Source organism: Podarcis cretensis (assembly GCF_951804945.1).
Source record: "Podarcis cretensis genome assembly, chromosome: 1".
Classification (NCBI taxonomy): Eukaryota; Metazoa; Chordata; class Lepidosauria; order Squamata; family Lacertidae; genus Podarcis; species Podarcis cretensis.
The window spans coordinates 48,104,300-48,131,002 of record NC_137170.1 but is presented as its reverse complement, the minus strand read 5'-3'; the positions used below and the strand labels follow the sequence as shown (position 1 = coordinate 48,131,002).

The 26,703-nt window shown below is 40.7% G+C and overlaps 1 protein-coding gene and 1 long non-coding RNA gene across 7 annotated transcripts in view; one reads left to right on the top strand and one right to left on the bottom strand.

Annotated features, from left to right (window-relative positions):
• The window catches only part of MAP3K9 (mitogen-activated protein kinase kinase kinase 9), a 96,739-nt gene that overhangs the window by 39,334 nt on the left and 30,702 nt on the right, over positions 1 to 26,703 (bottom strand). For 2 of the 6 annotated variants that reach the window (XM_079989931.1, XM_079989933.1), the window contains exons 9-11: positions 25,142 to 25,251; positions 23,285 to 24,088; positions 19,759 to 19,969 (exon numbers count right to left, since the gene is read on the bottom strand). In XM_079989931.1, the coding sequence (XP_079846057.1) occupies positions 19,759 to 19,969; positions 23,285 to 24,088; positions 25,142 to 25,251 (1,125 nt within the window). Of the gene's footprint in view, positions 1 to 15,728; positions 20,253 to 23,284; positions 24,089 to 25,141; positions 25,252 to 26,703 lie in introns of those variants that run through there. The other 4 variants (XM_079989930.1, XM_079989932.1, XM_079989934.1 and 1 more) reach the window with 4 other exon arrangements.
• Positions 3,058 to 26,703, top strand: part of LOC307224066 — a 28,264-nt gene continuing 4,618 nt past the window's right edge. Inside the window, exons 1-2 of the long non-coding RNA XR_013842399.1 lie at positions 3,058 to 3,830; positions 5,650 to 5,880. This is a non-coding gene — a long non-coding RNA (uncharacterized lncRNA). The remainder of the gene's footprint in view (positions 3,831 to 5,649; positions 5,881 to 26,703) is intronic.

Sequence of the window (26,703 nt, the reverse complement as noted above, 5' to 3'; positions counted from 1 at the left end):
CCTCAATATGGGTCATTAAGGCAACAAAGTGGCTCTGTGCCAGATATCAAAGTGGTTGGCCCCCTTCCCTCAACTGTCAGACAGAAAGACAAAAGCCAGAACTGAGGTGTGTGAGCTAGAAGCAGGCTAGGTAGCTGAGAGACAGAGCCATGCCTGATTATGGAAGAGGCAAGACCCTCTTGGGGTGTTAATGCTGTGAGCCCCTCCATCGTAGACTCAGGTTGTATGTGTGTGTAAATAAACCATACATTATAAAAACACAACAGTCTCTGCTGTCCCTCGTTATGAGGAAACCAAATCCTGGGAACCCCTGGAATCTCACACCACTCAGAGATTGGGGTGGCATGCAACAATTACAAGTGAAAACAATATCCCCCCCCCCATTTTATTTTATTTTGTATTCATATTCTTTGCCACTGTATTGTATTTCATTTAAGCTGTAAGCAGTTCTGGGTGCTCCATGAGTAGAAGAGATGGGGTAAAAGCAATCACAGAACAACTTTGCAAATTCTCATATTTGCTCATTTTATACCATTAGCGTAATTCATGCAAATTGTAAAATTAAGATTTTCTTGGCAGAACGTTCATTCAATTTTGGGTCCCCCTACAAATTGGAAGTTTGGTTATAGTACCATCTAAGCCACAAACTCATGAGAGAGTTCCATTGCTTGACAGTTACTCTTTTTCAGATTGCCAGTATAGTTCTTCCTTTCCTTCTAGCAGACAACTGACAATCTCACTAAGTGGGGAAAGAACAAGTGGGCTTTTAACAGCAGATAGTATTTCTGTGCTAACATCAGCAGATATGATTTAGCTCTCAGAACGGGGAGTTATTGCTATTTCTCAGGAGCCCCTGTCCCGGGAATATAATTAGAAGACGTTCTTAATTGGACTGTGAAGATGAGTTTTGTATTTCTTTTTGCTTGTTCAGCTTATTGTATGGTCGAACAAGACATTAACTTTAAGAAGGGATTGCAGACTTTAAAGAGGGGAAAGCAACAGTCAGCTCAATGTGCCTTGTCGGAATCTGAACAGCTATGATTTCACAAGGCTGAGGAATCCCTCTGTCCTCTATTTAGAAACATATCATGGGAAATATTCAAAAGAAGAAAGATGATTAATCTCCAGGGGTGGCTGTGCAGTGGATGAATATTAACATCATAAACTCTGCCTGGACTGCTTGACTACTCTGTATTCACAAAGCCTTTCGTTTCTGCAGTATCCAAAATGAAGACAACACATTAACTAGAGTTAAGATGAAACACTCAAGTGACATAGAAGCCACACCTGCAGGAACAAGAAATATAAATGGGTAAGGGCATCTGAGCCAGTCCCTACAGTTGGAGTGGCTTTAGATCAGAGGTGGTTCAAGTGTTGTCCCCCAGATGTTGGTGGGACTTCAGCTCTCATCAGCCCCAGGCATTATTGCAAATTTGTATTATGATGTTTTGAATGTTTGTTGTAAGCCATTTTGGGAACAGCTGATGGTGGAAAAGTGGCGTATAAGTAATCTTAATCAATCAAATCATCAGGAGTGATGATGAGAGAGGTAGCCCACAGAAAACTTTTGGACCCTTAACTGAAGCTGTCATATCACTGTCCTGTCAACACAGGTGGCAAGATTGACACGCTGTGCACATTTTTTATATGTTCACACAACACAGACTAAATCAGAATGCCTCAGTCATGAGATATCTGGGAATCTTTTATCTCCATTCCAATTGAATTGCTGAGAAAACTGCAATGATTTCCACAAAATCCTTTGAGCATGCTGGTAGCCACCTATTCCATGGCATTTGCTTTGTTTTGTATACTTAGTCAGGGTAGTTAAGAGAAATGAAAGGGGGAAAGATCAGTCCAAATGTTCCACTGCATTCTTACAGAGAGAATGGAATCTTAATCTTCATTAGACGTGGTAAATACAAAACAAAACCTAGGGAGTTTGGTGGAAAATGATATGAGCTTGTGCATATAGCACAATTGAATTACTTGTCCCTGCTATTCTACCAGAGCTTTTCCCAAAGATGCTGCATTTGCTTCAGCAGATGTGTGAAATCCCAAAACGTATTACACAAACTGGCCAGAAACACTAAAAACTAAAAACATAAAGGTCTTTGTTGCCACTTTGCAAACAGTACAAGACTCTGAAAATGGGCTCTTGGATCATTGCATATACAGAATTTTTCAATATGGCATCACCTACAAGGTCCACTGGGAATGGCTGCCCATGAGAGCTCCTGATCAGAATTCCCCTGGACAGGTGATCTCTGCCTCGAGCAGGGCTTGCTTTTGGCACTGCATTTAGCATCAAATGCAAGACCTGTCCCAGATTCTTATTTTTACAGTAAGGGCTGGAATGGAAGACTTGGGAGTGCATGCTCAGTGTGCTCCCAATTCTTCCTTTGAAGCATAATCACCTGATGACAAATGGCATCAGGTGATTGGCAGGTGGGTGCCTCTGCTCTTATGTCAAAACTGGCCGACAGGAAGATGATGGATTGTATGGAGCTAGCCGATCTAACCGGAAGAGTCCGCGACCAGAAGGAGGAGGAACATCACGAAGAATGGAAGAAATTTAATGATTATTTAGTTAAATTTGTTAAGCTAAAATAATTGGAAATAGCGTCCAGATACTTAAAGGGCTTAGGATTGTATCTATGTTAACTGATAAAATAATATGTTTAATACAAGAAGGAGAAGATTTAAAGATGTTAATGTTTAATCTAAAGGGTATTAAAATTGGGATTTGGAAAACCGTTATAAGGATATGCAATGAAATTCAACTAAGGGGAAACGAGGAAGTTGTTTTAGAAAGTAAATAACTGTTATTTTAAATAAGGTTATGATTTATGTCTGTTATGTTTTGTTTGTTTTATGTTTTTGTTTGTCATTGATATTGTAAAAACTAATAAAATTTTTGCAAAAAAACAAAACAAAACTGGCCGACAGAAGTTTGGATGTAGTCTGCCTGCAACTTCCAGTTCATCCCTCCTGCTCTACATAGATGGTTGTTTGAGGAACTGAGCATGCAAATCCTTGAGCAGTCCCCCTAATAGGATGGGACAGATATACCATTGCTGGGGTTTTTTGCCACTGCAGGCAGCTTTTTAATTGGAAGAGAATATACACATTTATATCAGTCATTAAAAGGCACCTGTAGCAAGGGAAGCAAAAGCAGAGGTAGATGGTGGTGTGCTAGAATGTCTTAATAAACATGTGTGCTCCTGTTTCTTCAATAGGAACATGCAGAGCTTCTGTAGTCAGAAACACCTCTTGCCAAAAAGATAAAATGTCAAAGTGTTTCATCGTGTAGCAACGGTGAGTAAAGACCCTGTGAATTGCTTTCCGTCACATTTAAAACTAGCTGGAAGGAGCTGCAGAAACTTAAGCTACGATTGTTGCTGAATACAAGAACAGCTTCCGAAGCTGAATAATTCATCTGAAGCCAGGAACAGCCAATGAGTCAATGAACAAAAGCAGTGTACAATGCAACATAATTATGAAGTGGCGGCAGCAAGTGGAACACACAGATGGAGCTTTCAGATCCACTGATTATGACATCAGACACCAGGCAATAATACCAGATGAGCACCCAAGTCTGTTTTCATTTTTAATAATGGTGCTTTGTTCTTGTAAGATGAGCCTCTTAAAACTGCTTTTAATCCTTGATTACACTTCACAGGATCACTGTGAGACACCCAAGCAGCAATCTTTGTAATCACAGGGAGAGAAATTATTTTTAAATGCTTTCCCCACCTTTAAAGGTCTCTGCTGGGTACTGATGCTTTGCTGTTGACTGAAGAGTGAATACAGCTGCACAGGAAACACTGGTGCGTGATGCCAAACAATTTACACCTCAGTGATAAAGTGCAAGCTATAAACCCTGGGTACCTGAATTGCTAAAGTAGTTCTATACTAAGGGTTGCCAAACACCTGGAATTTCCTGTCTGGATTTTCACTTTTTGAAATATGGCAACCCTACCCTATACGTAGCTGTCAACTTTTCCCTTTTCTTGCAAGGAATCCTATTTGGAATAAGGGAATTTCCCTTAAAAAAAGGGAAAAGTTGACAGCTATGACCCTATACCATAATGGCGTATAGATAAAAGGATTTTTATTATGTTTGGTTTAGCAGTTTACATTGAAACCAGAGAAGGGAAAACACCAGCTGCTGGGAAGCGACGTGGCTAGTTTGATGTTGTGCTGTCCAGAATGTACAGGGATTATAGGAAGAAGCAATAGGCATGTTAGGGTCAAAAACCACCTGTCTGTGAATAATGCAGCTCATCCCTTTATAACCTCCTCCCAGAAGGATTTCAGTGGTGAGCATAATGGTGCCAAAAAACCCACTCTCATTATTATTTCTTCAGCATAAGACACTACAAGAGCATTGGATATGAGCCATAAACTATTGTGTAAAACCAATGGTGAATTAAGAGAGTTTTCCTGAATATAAGCTGGCACAAAGGTAAATGGTTTTGTGGACCATTATCCATCTGGCCAATTGAGCTATAGCCAGGTCAGCTCCCACATCTCTCTCCCAGACTGCCTTCAAACCCATAATATGAGAGAACAAGGCTTCCAAAACGATAGAATAAATCAAAGAGACCACGTCCTTCTGGTGACCTTACCGCCAAACTTTCAAAAGCTATCAGGGACCTCTTTGCTTGACCTTAAATGGTGACATCTGATAGAAAATAGCTGGACTGATGAAGTTTTAACCCATTTTAACTTGAACCCCTAAATCTCCTTGAGTGCTGTAGTTTAGTCACTGGGGAATTGTTCGGAAAATTTTAAGGCATGCACTTAAAACTGTAACAATGAAAGAGAGATCAGTAATGCTTCAAATCAGACATTTGTCCTACATGAGATCCTGTACAGATGTACAGTTGTATGTCTACTTTGTCCAGTCAGATTATATGGAAGCAGCTGCTTGCTTTTTTTAAAAAAAATATGAAAAATCCATATCAGATTTTTTAACTTTGAACCGTTCAATCTTTTTCCATGAACAAGGAAGAGAAAGGAAACCCGCAATGCAGAGCATAGGGCACACAACATGCAGCACTCACTGGCAAGATGTGTTGCAATTTAACTAACTTGGCGTACTGGCAGAAGCCCGCGCAATGGAGCTTCCTTGCACTTCTCCCACGATGCCTCCCCCAAATCTACTCTGGAGGGTCAGGAATATCACCCAGAACAGGGCACAGAGGGAACTTGTGCTGATGGAACAATCAGAAAACTGTTACATTGAATTCCCCTCCTAATTTCCCAGTATGTCCTTTTAGGGTGGTCTTCAACCGCGTTTTACTCCAAGTACACCCATTAAAATTCATGAACATGACCAAGTTTGGTCCATTAATTTCAAGGGGTCTGCTCTGAGTACAATTTAGCTGAATACCAATCCTGTTGTTTTAATCTAGTTATCAGAGCATTTAGTTTATTGTGCTAAGGTTTTGGTTATGGGGGAGGGATGGTTTTTACTTGAAGTAACAGAGCTTCATGTGAGATAAACAGGAGTTACTTACCAGGGACTAAGGAAGGTGGCGGCTGAGTGGGGGGTTAAGAACAAAGCACCTATCTGTAATGTTGTCAATTGATGCCCCAGTATACTACAGAGTATAATCTCTTGTGCGTCTACGTCTCCTAAAGGCAAGTGATGGTCTGCTGCACTCAGTTGCTCTGAATAAATTTCCTGGCTACAAAAGGCCTTCAAGATGAGATTGATCTAAAAATGCGGGATTTTCTTCTGATGCTCACTCATCTATTGCACACAATAATAGGATGCCTGCTGAAAAACTGTCTTGACATTAGAAGTAATGAACAGGATATTTTTTTTGTTCATAACTTACCAGAATGCTGTAACCCATGGCCTCAAAAGCAGTGAGCAGAAAATGGATCATATCTCAAGAGACTGGTCATTCACAAACAAATGTTTAAGATATTCTCAAATCTTTCCCTACATTGTCATAAAACCCCTATGAGACAAAACCCTGTGGGTGTTTTATCTTCCATTTCCTTACACAAAGTCACTACGTCCCTCAGGAAATTAAACACATTTCTCGACCGGATGCCACCAACAGATTAATTAAGATAATTTCTGAAGTCTCATTTAATTATCTAAATTGATGACAAATTTGGCAATTAAGGACTTTATCTAGGTTTCACTTTGTTGGGCAGGGAGGGAGAGAAGGGATATGGGGGCATGTCTAGCAACTGCTTCTACTACATAATACAGCTTTAACATTGTGTGGTTTAGTAGTAGCAGTAGTAATAATTATTATTATTATTTCTACCCCGTCCATCTGGCTGGGTTTCCCTAGCCACTCTGGGCGGCTTCCAACAAAAGATTAAAAATACATAGAACTAGGGAGGACAGGTGCAGTAATGCTCCAGCCACGCGCCCCTCCCTCACCTATCCTCATCATCCAGCTGGGTCAGGTTTAGAGAAACGGCGGCCGGCAACATATACTTTTTACAGGACAAAGCGCATCAAAATAGGTAGTTGCTGCCACCACTCCCCTGTACCAGGGCACCAGAAGACATAACCCAAGGGAGAAGGTTATACTTCCTAGTTACTGGCTGCCCCAACCTGCAAATTGTTTCCACAAATTGTAGGCAGAAATTCAACAGATGTAGTATGGCTGATTGATCAGGCTCTGGATTCAGGCTTTCCCCCAGAATGGCACACAAGACACAAGAAAGATCTCTTTTTAAAATTTATTTAAAAAACAGGATTAAACATACTTAAAAAAGTGGGCACATCTCTTGTACGTTTCAAACAAGTAAAACAAAGACATTGTAGAATATGACTAGCTAGTATACTCACAAACTAAGAACAAAGGCAAAGTTAGGATGATTTCAAAGTCCTTAGCTGGTTCCGCATCTCAAAGGCAGTAAGAAACTTCACTACAAAGACTCGCATGTCAACGCAGCAGGACTGTCAGAATGACACAGACAGACATGCGAATTGTGGATTGCAGAGCGCACTTTCTCAGTCCTTTCCTAGGATCTTTATTTCTAAACCTCACGTGGAGACAGAAACCAGACCCAATCAAAATTCTTGATTATGTTTATTTTTTTTTAATAAATTTTTATTGAAGTTTTAAAGGTTACATGAATAATAATAATAATAAATAACAGCAGAAAAAACACCCAATTAGACCAAAAAAGAAAGCATAACAATACATAAAAACAAGTCCCATCAAAGAGAAAAATAAAAAATAAAAAAGAGAACAGACAAAAAAGAAAAAAAGATGCATACAGTCAAAAAAAAGGAACAAATTAAACCTTTACATAACTTTCTTTCTTTAGCTTATTTCCTTGACCTCCTCACACCTCCCCTCTTTGTATTCTAGTTCAGTTAGATATTTCAGCAAATCCTTCACCTTTGTTTTTATCCTAATAATTTATCTTTATATACTATAATTTAACATTCTCTTCTTTTACCAATTAATTATTCATTTTTACTTTGCTTCATCTTATTTCTCCTTAAAACTAATAAATTTAAACTTAATCTCTTAAAACATTTCCCCTAGGGTCATAAAAAACTCATTCCACGATTTTTCCATCTCTCATTAAATTTTTTTTTTGAAATCTCCATATATACACTTTAAATTCCCAATTTTCTTCCACCGTCTCCCCTCCCCGGTCTCGGCCCCTGCCGTCAGTTCCATCAACCTCCCAGCGTCCATCAACTTGGAGATTTTATATCCGAGGCTCTTAACTCTTCTTCACTTCCCTTTTGCCGGTCTTCTTGATAATCTTTGGTGCTAAAAAGCAGATCTCGGGGGAGCTCCAACCCAACGATGCTTATATTCCTTCTTGACAGATCTGCCAGATTTCCATAGTTAAAACTAGGGCTCATGAAGTATTCCGAATCTTGTTTCACAATTCTTCCAAGTCCAAAGGCCCCAAAAGCTCCAATCTCCTCCTGGCTCAAATTCATATTCCAAAATTCATTTGATCCCTGCATAAGGGGATCTCTCCACCTTTCCTTTTCCAGATCAGGGCAGGCACCCATCTTCAAAAACTGGCTTCTCCTAATTACAGTCATATAAGGACTCAAGTTGTAATCCTCCATTTGCCTCTTTAGGGTTAAGGTTCCCCCTTGTTTTGCTTTGTCCTCAACAACAGCAACTTTCTCCTTCTCTAATTCATCAATTTGTTCAGTTAAAAAGGATTCCTGTGCTGGGTTCTTGTCGACTTCTATGCTAATATCCACTTTTGTTCCCAAAATATCAGTATTAGTAGCCATGGCATCTATCTGTTTATGCAGCTTTCCCAACAAATAGAATGTCCTATTCAGTACAGACGCTACTTCTTCCTTTACCGACATTCTTAAGATGTTCAAGGTCAAACCCAGTTTCTCACAGTCTTTATCTTAAGCTGCTTGATTATGTTTAAATTCACCAATGGTGAGCTAGTTTGCTAATAAGTTTAACTTGTGACAGCTGAGCTCGTTAGTTCCCAGGACTTTGGATCAAAGGGTTCCTCCCTTCTTCAGATACTCAGCAGATACACATTCTCAGAGTGATTGGGGTTCAAAAACAATGCTGTTTGGGTGTGAATGAGCTAGGCACCAGGTGTCAGAAGGCCACTAATCAACTGGAAAAGTTCCTTTCTGAGATAAGCAACTTCACACATTTGGAGACTGTTAGTCTGTAGTTTTAAAGTACCAAGGACACATTCCCATAAATCTTACAGCTTTGGTCTTCCCATAATACTTTGCTTCCTTACTTGACCAAAGTTTTGTCTATTGAAATTTCCTAACTTCACTACAACAGGGATCCAATCCTTGTTCTGCTAGGTGGTCTCAGAACACTTTTTCTCAGTCTAACATTCCTAACTTAACTCGCAGGGATGTTCTTTGAGGATAAAATCCCAGCAAGGCTGTCACAAACATCTTGGGGAAAACAGAAGGAGACAAATAATACTATTATGTGTTTGTGGGTGCCAGGCCCCTTTCCCCTGAATACAGCAAGTGTTAAAATCTAATCAAGCCTTCTGATTCCTTAAATCCATCAAGTGTTAAAATATAAGCCAGGCTAGTTTCCTGTTGGGCCATTAATTACAAATGAAAGGGGGCTCTGTGCCAGACGGCAACTGGGTGGGGTCCCTCTTTCAACTCTGAGATAGTTAGGACGACAAAAGTCTGAGTTTAGAGTTGAAAGGGGCTGTGATGTGAACTAGAAGCAAAGCAGCAAGCTGGAAAGTGCGGTTAGACAGCAATGTTTGATTTCTATTTGAATCCAAAGCTGTGGCTATGGAAGAAGCAAGACTCTACTGGGCTGCTGATGCTATGAACCCCTCCATCGTAGGTTCACGTTCTATATATGTGTATGTGTAAACAATATATCATAAAGACACCACAGATTCCACTGTGCCTCATTCCAAAAAGAAACATGAACTCTGGCTAAGTGCTCAGAACCCTTGAAATCTCATACCTCTTACAGATAGGAGTGGCATGCAACAATACAGTGGTACCTTGGGTTAAGTACTTCATTCGTTCCAGAGGTCCGTAGTTAACCTGAAACTGTTCTTAACCTGAAGCACCACTTTAGCTAATGGGGCCTCCTGCTGCTGCCGCGCCACCGGAGCCCGATTTCTGTTCTCATCCTGAAGCAAAGTTCTTAACCTGAAGCACTATTTCTTGGTTAGCGGAGTCTGTAACCTGAAGCGTATGTAACCCGAGGTACCACTGTACTGGAACACAAAGCCCTGGTTCCAAGGGACAAAGCTAGAATACCTCAACTCTATTCCTCGAATTTCTTTTGGCACTTACCCAAACAACTGGTACACCCATGCCCCAACAACATGTCACCTTCCAAATTGGGGTGGGGAAGGCAGAAGATGCAGAGCTATTGCATGAAGATAGTATCAAACACACATGTAATGGACTGTGTACGTGGCATGTGGAAGTGGGTTAGCTTTGCTACAAAACTATGGCTCATTCGTGGGTTTTTGTTTTTTTTTTAAGTATCAAAAACAACATGAGCAATGGAGCATCTAGTCTTCAAAGCTCTAAAATAAAAAAAATTAAAGTTCACAAAATGTCAAGCCACTGCTTGCTTTTTAAAGGTACCAATAAAAACAGCAAACAAATTCAAGTCTGTTCACTTTTCACCACCCCTTCCTGAAACTTCTGGTGCTTGCTCTCTTCCTTAATATACTAAAGGCAAAGTATCCATTATCTTCCGCAAAGGACAAGTTTTACCAGGGCCATATTCAAGGATGCTGTTGCTCTCCAGAGATGCTCAATTTGCAGTTGGATCTCAAACTAAAGCAATCGCGAGAGAAAGTTTACATAAATAGTAAGCGTGAATTAGTTGAAAGATGCCTGTATTCTGATTCATGAAACTGATTTATTCCCAAGGAGTAGTTGTGGAAAAATAGTTTAGGTTCAAAAGTAAGGAAGTTCCATACGCCCACCAAATTCACATTGTTTGCAAACCTAATCGAAGAGGACTGTAACCACTGGAAATTAAAAGACTAGCTCCTCAGAGAAATTAGATTTCCACATGATTTGTTCAAGCTAAGGCAGCAACAGTTCACAGAGTCCCTAGAAAAGCTTATAGATATTCCCTACACACCTGATATCTTCAATTCCTTTAACATCTCAGTCGAATAATCCTAGTTGCTAGGTATAATCCAATGAAAAGTCTAATGGAGCTGAATAATCAATGGACACAATCTCTTCAAAATGTATTACTGCAGAATCTAAATCCTTGCAGATTCATCAGCTATAGCTGGAGATCCTGAATACTCTCCGTGATCCCTTCAATCTAAAACACATTTTTGCCACCTTTGGGCTGCCTGAACTTACTGTAGATAAACGTTCCTTTATCAGCAGTCACTGTGAAACAGCAAACAGCAGCAGAACTTCATTTTTTGCTTATCAGACTGTACAGAACTGCAGAAACCCTGAACAGCTCCCACACTGGAAGAATGGCAGACGAAAGTGATTGACTTTATGGGACTGGCAGAAATGACCGGCAGAATCCGTGACCAAGAGAAGGAGACGGTGGAGGAAGATTGGAAGAAGTTCAAAGCTTATCTTAAGAACTGTCATAATATTGATGAGTGCTAAAATGCCAAGGGGAAGGAAGATGCAGAATTGCAGCTGAAAATGTTTGAGGATTTAAGGTGAAATTGAGAAAGATAATAAACTTAAATTTAATTGGCTAAAAGGGTTGCTGAAAAACTGTAAAATAAGGATGCAAAAAGGGTGAGGTATGGGGAAGTCCGAGAAAGGAGGCTTATGAAAATGAGGTTAAGAATTTATATTTGTGTGTTTCTCTGTATTGAGTGATGTTTTATGTTGTGGTTGTTGTTTTGTTTTAAAATTGGAAAACTAATAAAAAATATTATAAAAAAAAACCCTGAACAGCTGACTATAGAGGCTACCTAAGTCCAAGTGATGCAGAGTTCAGTGTATTTCAAACTTTGTTACCAACAGATCAAAGTAAACCTCTCAGATTTAGCATTTGGTCTCAGATTTAAGTATGGGGGACCACCAAGGAGGAGGGTCAACCCTGAAAAATGACCACTCTTACTAGAAGAGTAAAAGAAGAGTGAAACCTGAGTAAGGCATCCCCCCCCCACAAAGTAAAATATTTGTATGTGTAGTGATTTAGCTTATAAAAAAGGTCAATTATATAACATTGTGCATGGTGTGAAGAAAGTGGACAAGAAAAGTTTCTCATTTTCTCATATTAGAACCAGTGGACCAGAAATGGACAGATTCAGGACAGACAAAAGAAAGTACTTCTTCACAGAGTGCATAGATGAACTATATAATTCATTCCTGCAAGATGTAGGATGACTACCAATTCAGAAGGTTTTAAATGTGGATTAGACCAATTCAGGGCAGATGAGGCTATCCGTGGCCACCACCCAGAACAGCTGTCTACTACAGGGGTAGGCAACCTAAGGCCTGGGGGCCGGATGCGGCCCAATCACCTTCTCAATCTGGCCCGCGGATAGTCTGGGAATCAACATGTTTTTAGATGAGTAGAATGTGTGCCTTTATTTAAAATGCATCTCTGGGTTATTTGTGGGGCATAGAAATTCATTCATTATTATTTTTCAAAATATAGTCCGCCCCCCCCACAGGGTCTGACCAGCCCACGGCTGAAAAAGGTTGCTGACCCCTGGTCTACTATCTCCAGTATTAGAGGCACTTTGCTTCCCCATAGCATCTGGATGGTCACTGTGAGAACAAGGCTGGAGACTTGGTGTGCCTATGGCCAGACCCAGCAGGGCCCTTCTTACATTCTTGGGGATGGGTCCCTGAAGAGAGGGGCAGCTGAAGTAAATGGAATAGATGCCCTCCCTGCCTGCATCATCATAACCATCTTTACACTCTTAACCACTTCCCTAACGATTTGAACAGGTTGAAAAGGTTAATTACAGTGCACAACGCGATCTAACAAATACACGTTACACAAGAGCTGGACATGTGCAATTTGTGACAGCTGAAATTAAAGTTGGCCTGTGTGCTTGCTGGGGCTTGACTGGCATTGCTCTAGAGCAGGGTGGTTCAACACGCAGCCCGGGGGTTGCATGTGGTCTTTGAGGCTGTTTTCGGTGGCCCTCAGCAACATTTGATGCCCTCCTTAATAGTCCTCAAGCCGTCTTCCCAAAGCCAAGTACAGTGGTGCCTCGGGTTAAGAACTTAATTCGTTCTGGAGGTCCGTTCTTAATCTGAAACTGTTCTTAACCTGAAGCACCACTTTAGCTAATGGGGCCTCCCGCTGTCGCCGCACCACTGCTGTGTGATTTCTGTTCTCATCCTGAAGCAAAGTTCTTAACCCGAGGTACTATTTCTGGGTTAGCAGAGTCTGTAACCTGAAGCGTCTGTAACCCCAGGTAACACTGTAAAGGAGGTCAAAATTTGGGTCAAATGACTTACACCCCATCCTTCAGGTGAACTTAGATCCTTCAAACTATGTGGTGGAATGCATCTTCAGTTTAAGGGGCGGGGGGAGAAGTCTGCTTCTATGGCTATGCATCAGTTGAGGATAATTCAACACCAACAGCCCCAAGGCATTTTCATTCCCGTGTGTAAGTTTTTACCACATATTATGTCACACAGTTAGAACAGTTTAATTCCAGGATACATGCATGCTGGATACATGCATCACGCTTAATCCATTCTTCCTGATCTCCAAAACTAATTTCATCATCATCTTGAGTTCATCCATTCTCTTTCCCCTTCAGTGCTTTTAAAATCAGTTTATAGGACTGCTTTATTTCCCCTCTCCCGAGAATATGTGGATTTTTATCAAGTTATCAGAGTCCACTCATCCATGCTTCTCTCTTCTGCCTCCTACATCAACATATTTTTAAAAATAGTCTTAAAATGAGAAAGACTTCCACAATCCCAACTCACACTGTTTAAAATGGCATCTGCTCCCCTACAGTTGCTTCCAATAAGTCCAACCCTCAGCACTTAGGGTTCTCGAAAGGAGAAACTCATTGGTAATTGACTGCTGTTCTAAGCTGCTCCTGACCCACAAATGTAGTGGACAGAACTAGTCTGCATTTTATAGAATGAATACGTTATCTCACAGTTAAATGCAATGCACCATTTGCAAAGACAGAGGGAAGGGAAGCATTTTCAGAAGAGCAGCTGTGTTGATCTGTCACAGAAAAAAAGCAACACAAAGTATTGTGGAACCTTACAGACTAAAAAAAACTACCCTCAAGCTTTTGTGGGTGCTGCAGTTCATTTCCTGCCCAACATAATTTCATTATTTTCAGTTCACCAAATGCACAGCTTATTAGAGTTGCTATTTTGAATAAACTAAAAGCCTTTCATCAGACTAAAAAAAAATGCCCATGAATCAATTAATTTTATCAGAAATTGAAATAATTCATTTTTTACAAAGTTATTTAAAACCTGCAGGTGGTGGGTGCCCTTTTGAAAGTGACACCCCCTCACTCTCACCCACAGAGAGGGGCTCTTAAAGCACTGCCTGCTGTTACACATGTGTTCACATTTCGAACCCTACTTTTGTGCAGTGGAGCTTTACTGGTTGTGTAAATTTTCACAGAGATAATAGACAGAACTGCAAGTCCTCCCAAATCTGCAATTGTACACCTCCTCAGCAGGCTTTACTGCACAGAAAGTAGAACCCTACCCCAACTAATTCGGCTTTTCTTCAAGACAGTGAGTGTCATTCTCCCATCTCTAAAGAGGCTTATATCTGTCGGATTTTCATTAGAAATGAAGGGGAATCACTGCTCATTAGTATTAGCTGTGTCAGATGGAGAAGTGTGAATTTTCCTTCCTTAATCAGATTATATTAGGGGAGCTACTAGGAGATTCTGAAAAGAATGAGTTAGTGCTCAGACCACCTTGGTTCACAGGAGAATAAAATGGTTTCTACAGTGCAGTGAGCGCCATCTTCTGGCTACTGTGAACTTTTTAAATTTAAGAGATGGCAAGAAATATTAACATTTAGGCTGCTGTCCTAACCATGTCTATTTAGGATTAAATCTTAATCAATTCAGTAGGGATTATTCATAGGTAGGTAGGGTTAGGATTACAGCCTTTCTCTTCTAAATTAATCCAAGAGATGACAGGTTAAATTAGCAAATGCTGGTGAGATTATGCAGCCTGGGTCTCATGGAATTAATAAAAGAAAACTACCGTATTTGTTCTGGATTCAATTTGAGGTGAGTGGGGGAGAATATTAAGCCGCATGGAGTTTTCTGAGATGGGAAGCAGTGGAAGGAGAAGAAAAGTACAGAATAAAAATGAATCACATCAAAGAGTATGGAAAGAAAGAAAAAAGGAAAGAAACAAACTTCTAACCAAGTCTGGAAAAGCATGTTGTATGGTGGGGAGAAGAAATGGCTAGCAGGTGGAATGAAGACAATATTTCATGTCTATGCCACTTGAAGTGCAGTGTGGGCCATATTTATCCATTGCCTCTACTTAAAATGCTAAAAGCTGCTTACTAAACACACATAATAATAAAATCACTAGGGCAACAGAAAATATATAGCCTACCTCACCAGGAAACTTTTAAAGATGGAAAGAAAAATGATTCTCCTTACTATATTTGTTATTCTGTCTGCAGTTTGTTTCTGTTGCTATTGATGCTGTCTGCCCTTTGACCTTAGAGGGAGAGTTGATACAAATCCGAAAAATAAATAAATAAATCCTGCGACTATTTACCTGGAAACGAGCCCCACTTGGTTCGATGGGACTTCCATAGGCATAGATCTGCAACCTTTCCCTTCAAGTAATCAATTTTGCTTAGTACCCTTGCATGTGTATGGAGAGCTAAACAGTCAAACAGAAATATAGTATCTTGTCTATAAATGGACAATCTACTGTGTATGAGGCACATCAGCTGCACAGTAAAAAGTTTTTGATTATGCTTCTAGCTGTATAAAGCCTCTGTTTAGCAGTAAAGTAGTATGTTTTAATTGATAAAGCAGTGCTTGTTCAAGAAATATATGCTTTTCAAAACGAGAAAACTTATTTCAGAATCTATGATTGAAATAATCTTGACTGAAATCAATCCACGGCACTCAGGTTCAAGACCGAAGAGAACACACAAAGGGTGCTCTTCATCAGAAATTACCTGTATTGACAAAGCAGGTTAGGATATGATAGAAAGCGAGCACAAGGATATAACATACACACAACATCATTAAAGCCCAACATTTCTAGGTAACATTTGCAAAAAAGAGAAAATAAAGCTCTCACTACACAATTGGTGTTTATAACGGTTTTATTCAAGTTTGTGTGCTCTAATCTTGAGACAAGGCCTAGAATAGCATTACACTGTAATACAATAATAATTGTAGCCATTGAACCAAGCCTGCTTGGCATCCTTGTTTTACTTTCCCATCCCCCACCATACATCCAGGGAGGGGAAGCAAAGAGAAAAGCAAACATATATTATCAACTTCAATTAGCTCCATTTTAATTTAGTTATTATTCTCTAGCATAAATTAAAAATGTATCAAAGGTATACACATAACACATTGACAAAGAACAGAGATACAGTAGATTATGCAAAAGTGTAACCTGTAGATGGGTTAGCTACAGTGAAACAAACCAGTCACTGATGCCATTTAATTACCATTTTTAAGCCCCAAAGGGTAGGAGGCAACAGGTTGTGTCACAAAGCTTGGTTTTTTTTTGGGGGGGGGGTGTCAGTCATTCCCACTGCCAGCTTACAGCTGAGCCGAAGTTAAAAGGCAGGCTCCAACATCACTTAACCACCATCACAAAACAAAGCACACAGTAGCATTTATGTAGTAAACAGACTGTAATATTAATTTGGGGAGTGGGTTGGGGGAGTGCTTTCTAATGCTACTGCGTTAGAGATACTTTTGTGAACATGGCAATTGGGACAAAAGCCCTGAGGGGGGTTCAGCACAGTAGACTGAATCAGCAGATATCAAGAACCAAACTCTCTCTACAAGGTGCCTTACAAAACATTTGTCACATTGCACCTACACAAACATCAGACGTGAGAGTATGCTACACCTGGGCATGCAAGATCACAGGGACTAGCCTATGAGAAACATCCTACATGCGGAATTACTCCACATGAACACAGCCTTTCAACAAAACATAAACCAGACCCATAAAGGAGACCCAAGCAAATCACCTTAAGTAGTTAAGTGCTGGCAAACATGAGCTCTTCAAGAAAGCTGATTTTGCAAGCCAAAAAAATTAAAAAGTTGTTTTGGATTTAGCACCCTGATCAAAAATAGAAACACAGATATTAAATTGTTATTAATGTTAAAGTAGTCATCTGCAGAGTTATACAAATGGGATCTCCAGGTATGCACAGAAACCTCCAGAACCACAAGAATTTGGGCTGACAACCTAGGATGCCTGCCTTCTCCTCTCAGGAAGAGCTTGGGAGAAGAGGAGCAAGCACCTTTCACTCAGCTGTTGTGGAAGTAGTGAAGAAACTGCAAGAAACTCTTGTAGCAGAAAATGGGGGTGTTGTATGATTGCACAGAGGACCATGCAAAGGACAGTTACAAGTAGGAAACTTGCATACTGTGGGCTTATAGAGATTACATACTAGGAAACTGATGTTCCTGAAGGACAATTTGGTGTCCTAAAAGGCAACAGCTTTAAAGAAATGGTGTACTGCATTTGATGCATTTGATGCAGAATGTACATCAGCTGCAGAGCTGGGATAGCTCAGTTGGTAGAGCATGAGACTCTTAACCCCAGGGTCATGGGTTCACGCCCCACATTGGGCAAAAGATTCCTGCACTGCAGGTTGTTGGACTATGATTATTTAAATCATAATGGTAATCACACAGTTTTAGTAATGGGCCTGAATTCTTTAAAAAGGTATAGTGCCTAAACATCACCATGAAGTGGGAACAGGGAACCTGTGGCCTTTCAGATGTTCTTGGGCTCCAACTCCCATCAGCCCCAGTCCACATGGCCAATGGTCAGGAGTGATGGAAACTGTAGCCCAACAGTATTTTGGGGGCCCACGGGCTCCCCCACCCCTTTCCTAAAGTTCAGAGTTCAAGACCCTGCCAGGGCTCGTCTAATTTTTTTTAATGGATGCAATCTAGAATAAGGAAAGTTGCTGACTTCAAATTACCAGTACCAGAGTTAGGAATGAACCACCCTTGACTTGCAGGTGCTTATAACTGCAGTAAGTTAAATGCTAAGCAGGACTTGACTCTCATGGAGTGAGCCATTTAGACAGTCTACATGTCTTCAAGAAAATATAGTTTATATTGGCTCATCTGGACTGGCATAGAGCACAAACTCACCTTGAACTAGCAGATCACTTACATAGCACTAAAACTGCCAGAGGGGGACTGCTTCCTCAGCATATAGAACTCAATAAAGTTACAAAGTTGTATAGCCCCACTTCTATTTAAGGTGCACTGATATGGTTCAACATGCACAATAAGACTACACTTCTGCTGCATGAGGTAGCTCTTGGTACAGATGGAGAAACTGAGGCACATATGGCAAAAGTGATTTGCCCAATGTCATACAGCAAGCTGGTGGCAGAACCAAAATTAAACCTGAACTAGCACAGATTTTCAGATTTTTATTATTTAGATGCTAGACAATATTTCTACAAGTTTACACAAAACCCCTTAAGAGTGACCACTTTTGATTCCTAGTAATGATCTATACCCACTTTTTCAACAGAGATAAGTAGTAAACTGCTATAGATACAATTCATGACATATCAGGAACATAGGCAAAAGGGATTACAGCCTAGGAATAAAAAAGGAAACTTACATGAGAGAGGTTTTAAACACCTTTTTCAAAACTTCAGATAGGTCTTTATTTTAATATGGCAACAATAATTTAAAACCAGATGGGAGAAATAGATCTAGTCATAAAAGAGTGTGATAGCAGCAGGGGTCCAGGGATTTTGGCTAGCCTCAGTAGCTTGCCAAAATTCATGCACACCAAAGGTCCTGGAAGGGGCCTTACATGACAAAATGCTGAACTTTGGAGGTATAATGTAGTCCTCCTGAAATCTGAGATGGTGGGGGAGGAGATTGCAGAGGGTGGGGTAATAAGCTCTGTTATGCTCTGAGCACTATTTGATACTAGACCAGTGGGATTGCATGTGCTCTTCAGTTCCTGCTGAGACCTGGAGACTTCTATTTGCTTTCCAAGTATCCACAAGTCTTGTCATTAAGGTCAAGTGTGCAAGCTGTTTCTCTCCACCAGAATCTCTATAATGCTCACTGTGATTTTTCTTTTTGGAATAGCCATGTACATGGTATTGGGGGTGGGCTATTTGTCAGCTCAACAATGGGGAGACAAATTGATTATTAAATCTGGAAATTACTTACCTAAATGAAGTAAGATTCAGGGGGGAAAGGGCATATCCTGACTGGCAGTTTTTCATGCAATGTACTACTAAAATTTGTGAAAGAATGCAACGTTTCATATCAAATTACAAGATTAATCATTGTGTTTCACCACTTCCTGGTTGTGTCTCATTAAACTTCATGCTCATGTATGATGGGTCCGAGCCAAAATCTCAGCGTCCCACCTCTATTTCTCCACTATCAATGCTCCACCCCGTTGCCCCAATCCTTTTGCACCACTGCAACCTGAGACATCCCTTTTTTATTTAACATTTACTTTCAGAAACTAAAAAACAGGTGGCTCCACCTTTTTTCAGCACGATGCATAAAAAGTATAGAGGTGGGTGCTATGGGTCATTGGTAAGATCCTGAACGCCCCACCCCCCCAGCAGCCAGTTCTAGGAGGAGGAACTGTATGCATACCAAAAATGAGTGAACATTTGTTCTGGGACATCAAGGGAGAAAAGCTCAATCAAATGCAACAAGAATGCTGGTTCAGACACACTTAAACCTTTATATATATAACAGTGTAGATTGTATTGCATTGTAACAGTGTAGATAAACACTGCTTAACATTGCATTTAAAAGGTAGGAGTTGAGGTTATTACAAAACCCATACCAACAGAGGGTATCTGAGTTCTTGACGGTCAAGAATGGAGGCTTACTTGCCCACATTACTTGTTGCAGTTTAACACTGTAATGAAAATACAAGGAAGACCACAGGAAACCCCACAAGAAGAGTCAGCAGCTCTGTGTAGCTTAGCTACATGTACTTACAAAAGGCCAGGTACCCCAATACCATATCTGTTAGTGGAAACAGCACTGTGATATGACCTCAGCAGCATCTCTCTACTTCACCTGTCTTCAAAGTGCATTCTTAGTGCAAGAAGTAGAACTGAATCTAAAGGAGCTTACCAATCCCTTGTGGATTTCATGCTAGGACCAGAACTCTTGCTTGAGTTCATATGCTGCAGGTTTGCGTGTTCTGAGTTCAGTTCTGCATAGCGGCACGGTGCTGTCCTGGCTCTGCCCTTCAACATCCATGTCCAACAGTGTCCGCTCCTCTTCAGGCAATCTGACACGGAAAGAAAGCAGTGCAGGCCTCTCTTCAACAGTGCTGCTACTGCTGGCAAAGCAGGAGTCCAGGTTACTGGGAGTTTCAGTACTGGAGCTATTAGCAGAGGACTCGCCCCTAGCATTACTGGGGGATACAAACCAGCAGGGGTCAACCCGCTGCCTGTTAGCTGAAGGGCGTGGCCTAGGTAGGAATTCCAAGGTCTTGGGTCTCTCCAGCATGGAGTCTTGCTGAGCATTATGGCGCCTGGGGGTTGGAGGAAAGATGAGGTTGGGGTCTGGCAGTCGAGGGACTTCATTTGGACCCTGACTTGGACTGGGAGTTTTTAATACACCTATTCCCCCACCAGAAGGAGGAAAAGAGGGAAAAACACAGTGAACACAAGAAAGGAAGGGGGAGGAAGGGAGAGAAGAAAGAGAAACCAACTGGTTAGACAACACTGATGAAGAGAGACACCGGGCTCATTAAGTAAACAAAGGGTGATGTCAGACAAAGGATTGATTCAGTTCACCTGATGCATGCAAACCACATGGGAGCTGCAATGATCTTCATGCTGATCCCTGCAAGCTAAAATGGTAGATGTTGGCGGTAGCAAGGCAGCAAGGCTGACAGAGTCCAGATATGTAACTGTCTAAGGATTGTTGTGTGAACGCACAATGTGCATCTCTGTACCTCCTTTTTCCTTGATTTTTCTTCCCACACCAGCATCTTAGTGCCAAAGTGCAACCAGCAGTATGGATGCAGCCATAGACAGGGAAGAGGACAGCATACTTAACATTGAAAATATGTTGGATGCTCATAGTGAAACATGAATCTTATGAAGCTAATTTGCTTCTTTACTACAGAAATGTTACAATTACATTTTATTTACCAACTGTTCACAGCTCTTAGGTAGCTCTGTCTACCACTGGCAAACATATCCCAGGGCCAGAGAAAATTGATGAAGGTTCTGAAGTTTCTCCCCATAACCATTGCTATCTCTAGGTAATACATACATATTTTCAGGGGAGGGTATAGGTTTTATAATTAGGAAGTGTTAACTTGTGCCCAGAAGCTCCCATTTTAGAACCAATTTTGCAATTCAAAAAAGGCAAATGGAGAAGGAAAAGACTCAGATTGGAATAGATTCCATTTTTAAAGGATGGTATTGGGAAGCTGCCGTTTCTACTTGCTGAGGAAATTTCACAATTCTTCCCAGAGGGGCTTGTGCAAGTGGCTGAGTCAGTGTACCCAAAACAGTCACACTCTACCAGATATCTTGCACCCACATCAGTTTGCTTATTATAGTTGGAACTGTACAACACTGAAACAGAATGTTAAGGCAGAATGAAGTGGTAGTAATGGTTAATCTCAAGAGATGACAAGTTAATGTTAACTGATTAAAGATTTATTTCCTTGACTGTCTGGATTGCAATCAAATTTATCAGTTAATTTATAGAATTCAAATGATTCTTTGTATTGCAAAGCCTAAAAAGGTGGAAGCAAAGGCGAGTTTCACTTAAACTGTAACTGTAGTTACACCTTTAACCAACACTACCATTCACTGTTTAAAGTAAAAGGAATGTTCAATTTTCCCCTATTAAAATAGGGAACAAAGCACTCCTAATACAGTTAACACATCTAGACCAAACTTACTTCAAACTAGAGTCACATTCAAGTTATTCTTAGGAGTGTTACTGAAGTTTCATGCTTAAGCTGCTAGTTATGGGTGATAACTGGAATCAGAAAGTAATCTTATGAGACAAGAAATGTAATTTTATTTTGCCATTCTTACTGTGTTTTATTGTATTAATTGTATACTGTAAGCTGCCAAATCCAAACCAGATCAGTATATGAATGCTAAATAAAGAAATTAGGCACAGGAACTGATGCAATATAATTTATATGGCTACAGGCTTTCTCAACAATGTAAGAGTATTTACTTTGCTTTAGAAATTATATTTTATAATCTGCCAGACCCTGTGTCTAAAAGGTTTCTTATGACAATAGCTAATATTCAGTTTAGGGAAGAAATGCCTATATTGGATTCTTTTGCTTTGATAGTCCAAGCCTGTGTTGAAAATAAATCCCTCATTGAATGTCTATTACACTGTTAGTAAAGGGAATAGATTAGGATTTTATGTTGCAGCAGTGCTGTTCTACCCAAAGTAGTATTTCTTTTGAAATACAGCAGAGGGGATGTTCAGTGACTTGTCATTTATCAATAAGATAAGACAATAAATCAAGAAGCAGAAATTCCTACTGGCATGAAATTTAAGCACATTCAAACAATTATGGTGAGAGACTCTGAATCGCTTCCAATGCCAAATCTGATGTTATTACATGCACCAGATGGGGTTAATTAAAGACATTTTTAAAATGGGAGAGGAACTGGGTTTGAGGAAGAGAAGGAAGCAATCATTAGGGTGGCAAGAATTCTTGAGAGGAAGAAAACACTTGAGGAGAACCTGGATACGTACAATTTGTGTGGCATGGGAAAAATGTGTTTAAGGAGGGAAACCATATTAAGGGAAATAGAGGAGGAGGGGAAGCTGGAACTAGCAGCCACACAGAAGGCTGCAAAGTATGAGGAAAGATGACTAAAGACCACACAAAAGCAGCCTTCATTACTCCAGTGTTTGGGGGATTCGTCTCTACTGTCCACCCTACCTATACATGGGGGACACCTCCATCCTCTGTTGTTGTAAGCATCTGTCTGTCTCGAGAGACAATGGACTGCGCCTCTGGGGGTGAAGTCAAACCACTGTGTTAGCAGCACCAAAGTGACCTCCCCAGAGTGCAAGCCTGGACAGTGTGTTTGGAGGTCCTGGGCTGCCCAGATGACAAGACTCCACTCAGAGCCTCCCTGAGGTGGTCCAAAGGAAAGCAGAGCAACACATTTGGCACCAGCTTGGCTGCAGGAGTTGCCAGAAGGAGGCATACAAGGCACTTTCCAACCATCTTAGGGACTCCAATCCAGAATTGTGTAGAGTTTACTCATTAGTCTTGTGGCTAAGGCACAAGGCTGCAGAGGTTCAGGATCAGAGTTTTCCTTCTTCTAGATTGGCTACTTTCCCAGGTTGATGAGCCCCACCTACCCCTCACTTCCCTCTACATCATGTGCAGAAACCGCCCTCTTGACTGCTGAATCCACTATTGGTCTCATCCACTCAGTCCACAGAGCCTGTATTCGCATGCAGGGGAAATCCCTAACTCACTGAGGGTTTGAGACCCTCAAAATACAGAAGTAAAAAATTATACATAGTGCCTCTCGTTTCCTTCAGCTATTGCCTTCCTTCAATCTTACCTGAGAGGCAACATCTGCAGGAAGTGCAATGGCAAGAGCATTCACTTTCTGGAGTACAAGGATGGAAAAGAATAACGTACCTGATCCTAATGCTGCTGCAGAAGAATTCCTGGAAGGGGATCCATTGGCAAGTGGACCAGTCACATTTATGGCACCATCAGAGGGAGTCCGTCTGTGCCCCCTTTGCCGGGCTTCAGAAGAGATAGTCATATGTGTGGGAGTCAAGGACTGGTTGGGATCTCGCTTGAACCTTTCAACACAGATATTAACTAGTGGGTTACTAACTACTGGCAAGGGAGCCTTCAATGTCACGGGGCTGACTGGCATCTCATACACCACAATCTCATCACTGTCTGAGCGTAACAGGGAACGGGTTGAGTTACATTCAGAAATGGAAGACAAAGAGAGAAGGGTCAGGGAGTTGGATGGCTCGCCCAGCAACAATGTGGGCTCCTCTTTTTTGAAGAGCTTCCTTGAAGGTGGGCTGGTGCTCCGACGGAAACGTCCAGCCCGCTGGAAAATACTATCACGTTTCTTCTTCTCTTCCTTGGGGGCATCCAGCTCATCCTGGCTTAGCAGCTGGCACTTGCCAGCCTCCAAAAGATCAAAGCCCAGGCCAGCAGCAGCTAAGACAGCCCCACAGCCCAGAAAGGCAAGCTCGCATCGTTTGTGCTGGGAACCTCCACGTTTCAGGCTGTTAGTGGGGGTGAGCTGAGGGGTGCTTGTGGTAGAGTTCATAGGAGTGGTTTCCTCATTAGCATCACTGGACTGGCCATCCCAGTCCTCACTTCTCTGAAATGGGATGCAGAGGTATGATTGGTTAGACCCAGGTGATTGCTGCATCTTGGTCTCTCCGTTTTTCAAAGAATCACTGTCTTCATTCTCTGCAAAAGAGATACAGACACACACACAAAAGAGTGGGGCCATGACATTTTAACTATGAATAAGAATGGTTATGCTTCATCTTGTGTGTAAAAATAGAAACACACTGCTACCATGGAAAAACATGTTTGCATTTTGAACGAAGAATATGGAAACTTCGCCCCTTTCAAATGATGGCAGCTGTCAAATGTACATGCCACATACAGTTTATTGGATTCCAATTTCAATATAAAAGCAATATAAGTTCAGATGATCCTCACTAAAAGGAGTTGAGATTTGAAATAATGCACAGCTAAAACAGAAATGAGCCACTTGTTGCTCAAAGCAGCCACACATATTTCTAAGGACAGCTCCCTTCAGCCTAGCCGCTGAAGCAACGCAAACAGAACAGAGGGAGGAAAAAGGAACTCTCCAATATAAAAATCATGCATGGTTTGTGTGAGAGGGTGTGTGTACACACACACACATAGCAACTTCTCTCAAAATAGTCCACCACTTCAATGGATCATATATATCAAGGAGAAAACACCTGAAGGTGAATGACAGCACACAAATCTACCCAGGGAACTGTCTGAGAAATCACATTTTATAACACTGGAATTTAAGTTTTTATTTTGCCATTTAATCACTATTTTAATAGTGTGTTGTGCTGACTATGTGGCTTACTGTATAGTTTCTTATTGTTTTAAATAACCATGTACTTAAAAGCCATAAATGGCTTTGGACTCAGGTAGCCTTTCCCCACATGTACTTGACTATGCATTAAGATAATTGTTGGACATCTTTATCTGAGTGTTCCCAGTTTCTGAAGTGACCTGATAAATCTGGGAGGGGAGAAGCGGAATTGCATTTGGTCCCAACCAGGCCAATGGTGTGAACAAAACTTTCATGATACTGTACATCTTTTTAAAAAAAATAGGTGCAAGTCTTGAAATTTAAGACTACAGAAGCAGATTCCGAGGTTTGCTTTTTTGTAAGAGGTAAGTGTTGGTGGACAGAAACAAACATGAGACTGAATACAGTGCATTTAAGAAATTCATTTAACAGGTACTTACCCATCTCTGTTAGACTTGTAAATCCTGGGAAAATGACTGGTGTTCTCTGAACTTTTCCTAGATTTGGCGCACTAGATGACCACTGTTTGGATCCATCCAAACACTTTAGACTAAAGTAAAGAGAAGAGAAGAGACATTTAAATGCAGATACTTTATTTCCTCTGTCTGTTTTTATGACCATTTTCTTAACTATTCTAATCTATCACAAATATTAGTTTATTTAGAAAAATAAGCTCCCATGGTGACATATAGTTAAAAAAACCAAATTCAGTAATATATAAAAATACAGAAAAACAGCAGCATCACATTCAATAACCCATATAAAACAAAGATAATTATTATGCATGCAAGAATATGTGGATGTTAAAAAAAAATTTGCCTGGACTCAAAAAGACACAGCATACATCACACTAGCTTTTCTAGCATCTTTCCAAAATGTAGCATTTTGTCACCACCCTCCTAACTGCAGATGGTAATGGGACTCTTGAGGGGGACTTCCGAGAGCCAAGCCTCAAGTCATTTAGGGCTTTGCGTATAACCATCAGCACTTTGAAATGTGCCTGGGAGCAGACCATCAATCAACTGTCTATACAGCATATCTTGCCAGCTCTTCTAGCAGATCCTAGTTAGAAACTTAACAATCATATTCTATACCAAGTGAGGTCAAGCCTATAAAAGCTTGTTTAAAATGTATGGAGGCAGTCCAGTCTTAAGGTTACCAGGGTAACCTTACCCCCCCCCCCCGAGTATATGGTTACCCTTTGATGCATTTTCCATCACACCAGTAAGGCCTAGGGTCAGGTTAGAACATGCCTTTTAGCCCACAGCTTTCCAAACTGTGTGTTGCAACACATTAGTGTGTTGGCTGCAGTGTGTAGGTGTGTGGTGCGAATGCTCCCCACGCTCCTCCCAGGGCTGGAAAGGGGTTAGTTTAACCTCTGGTTTGCTAGTAAAACTGAATTAGTATGTCACAAAAAGATGCATGTCTAAAAAGTGTGTCACCAACATGAAAAGTTCGGAAAGCTCTGCTTTAGCATATTGTACCCTCACAATGAGCCTGTGAGATAAGCCCAGAAAATTCCAGTGAATTTATGCCAGTTTTATTTATAACCATATACTCAAAATCTTATTTTCTTTGCAGACCAACCTATTACTGAAGGAATCAACCCAACAGAAGAAGTTCATGTATTGCATATTTGCAATAAAAATTATATTTTATGAATTTGCCTTTGCAAGTGCACTATTCTCTTCTATGTTTCATTCATCCTTAGAGATATAAAATTATAGGGAAAGGATACTTGCAATGTTATTTATCATCTCATTTATACTCTGCTTTTTCTCTGAACAGCTCAGAAAACCTTTGATATGATTCACAGCTGGTTTCTTATCTAGGCAGTTCATAGGGCTAAATCTGTGTATGTTTAGCATTTGAACTGCAACATAAGCCTTACATTCAGAGCATTATATAAGGAGGACCCCAATTTAAGTACCTAGATAAACATCACTAAGCAGGCGACACATACAAAAGTGAAGTTAGCATGCTCACTTCAAAAATAAGAAGA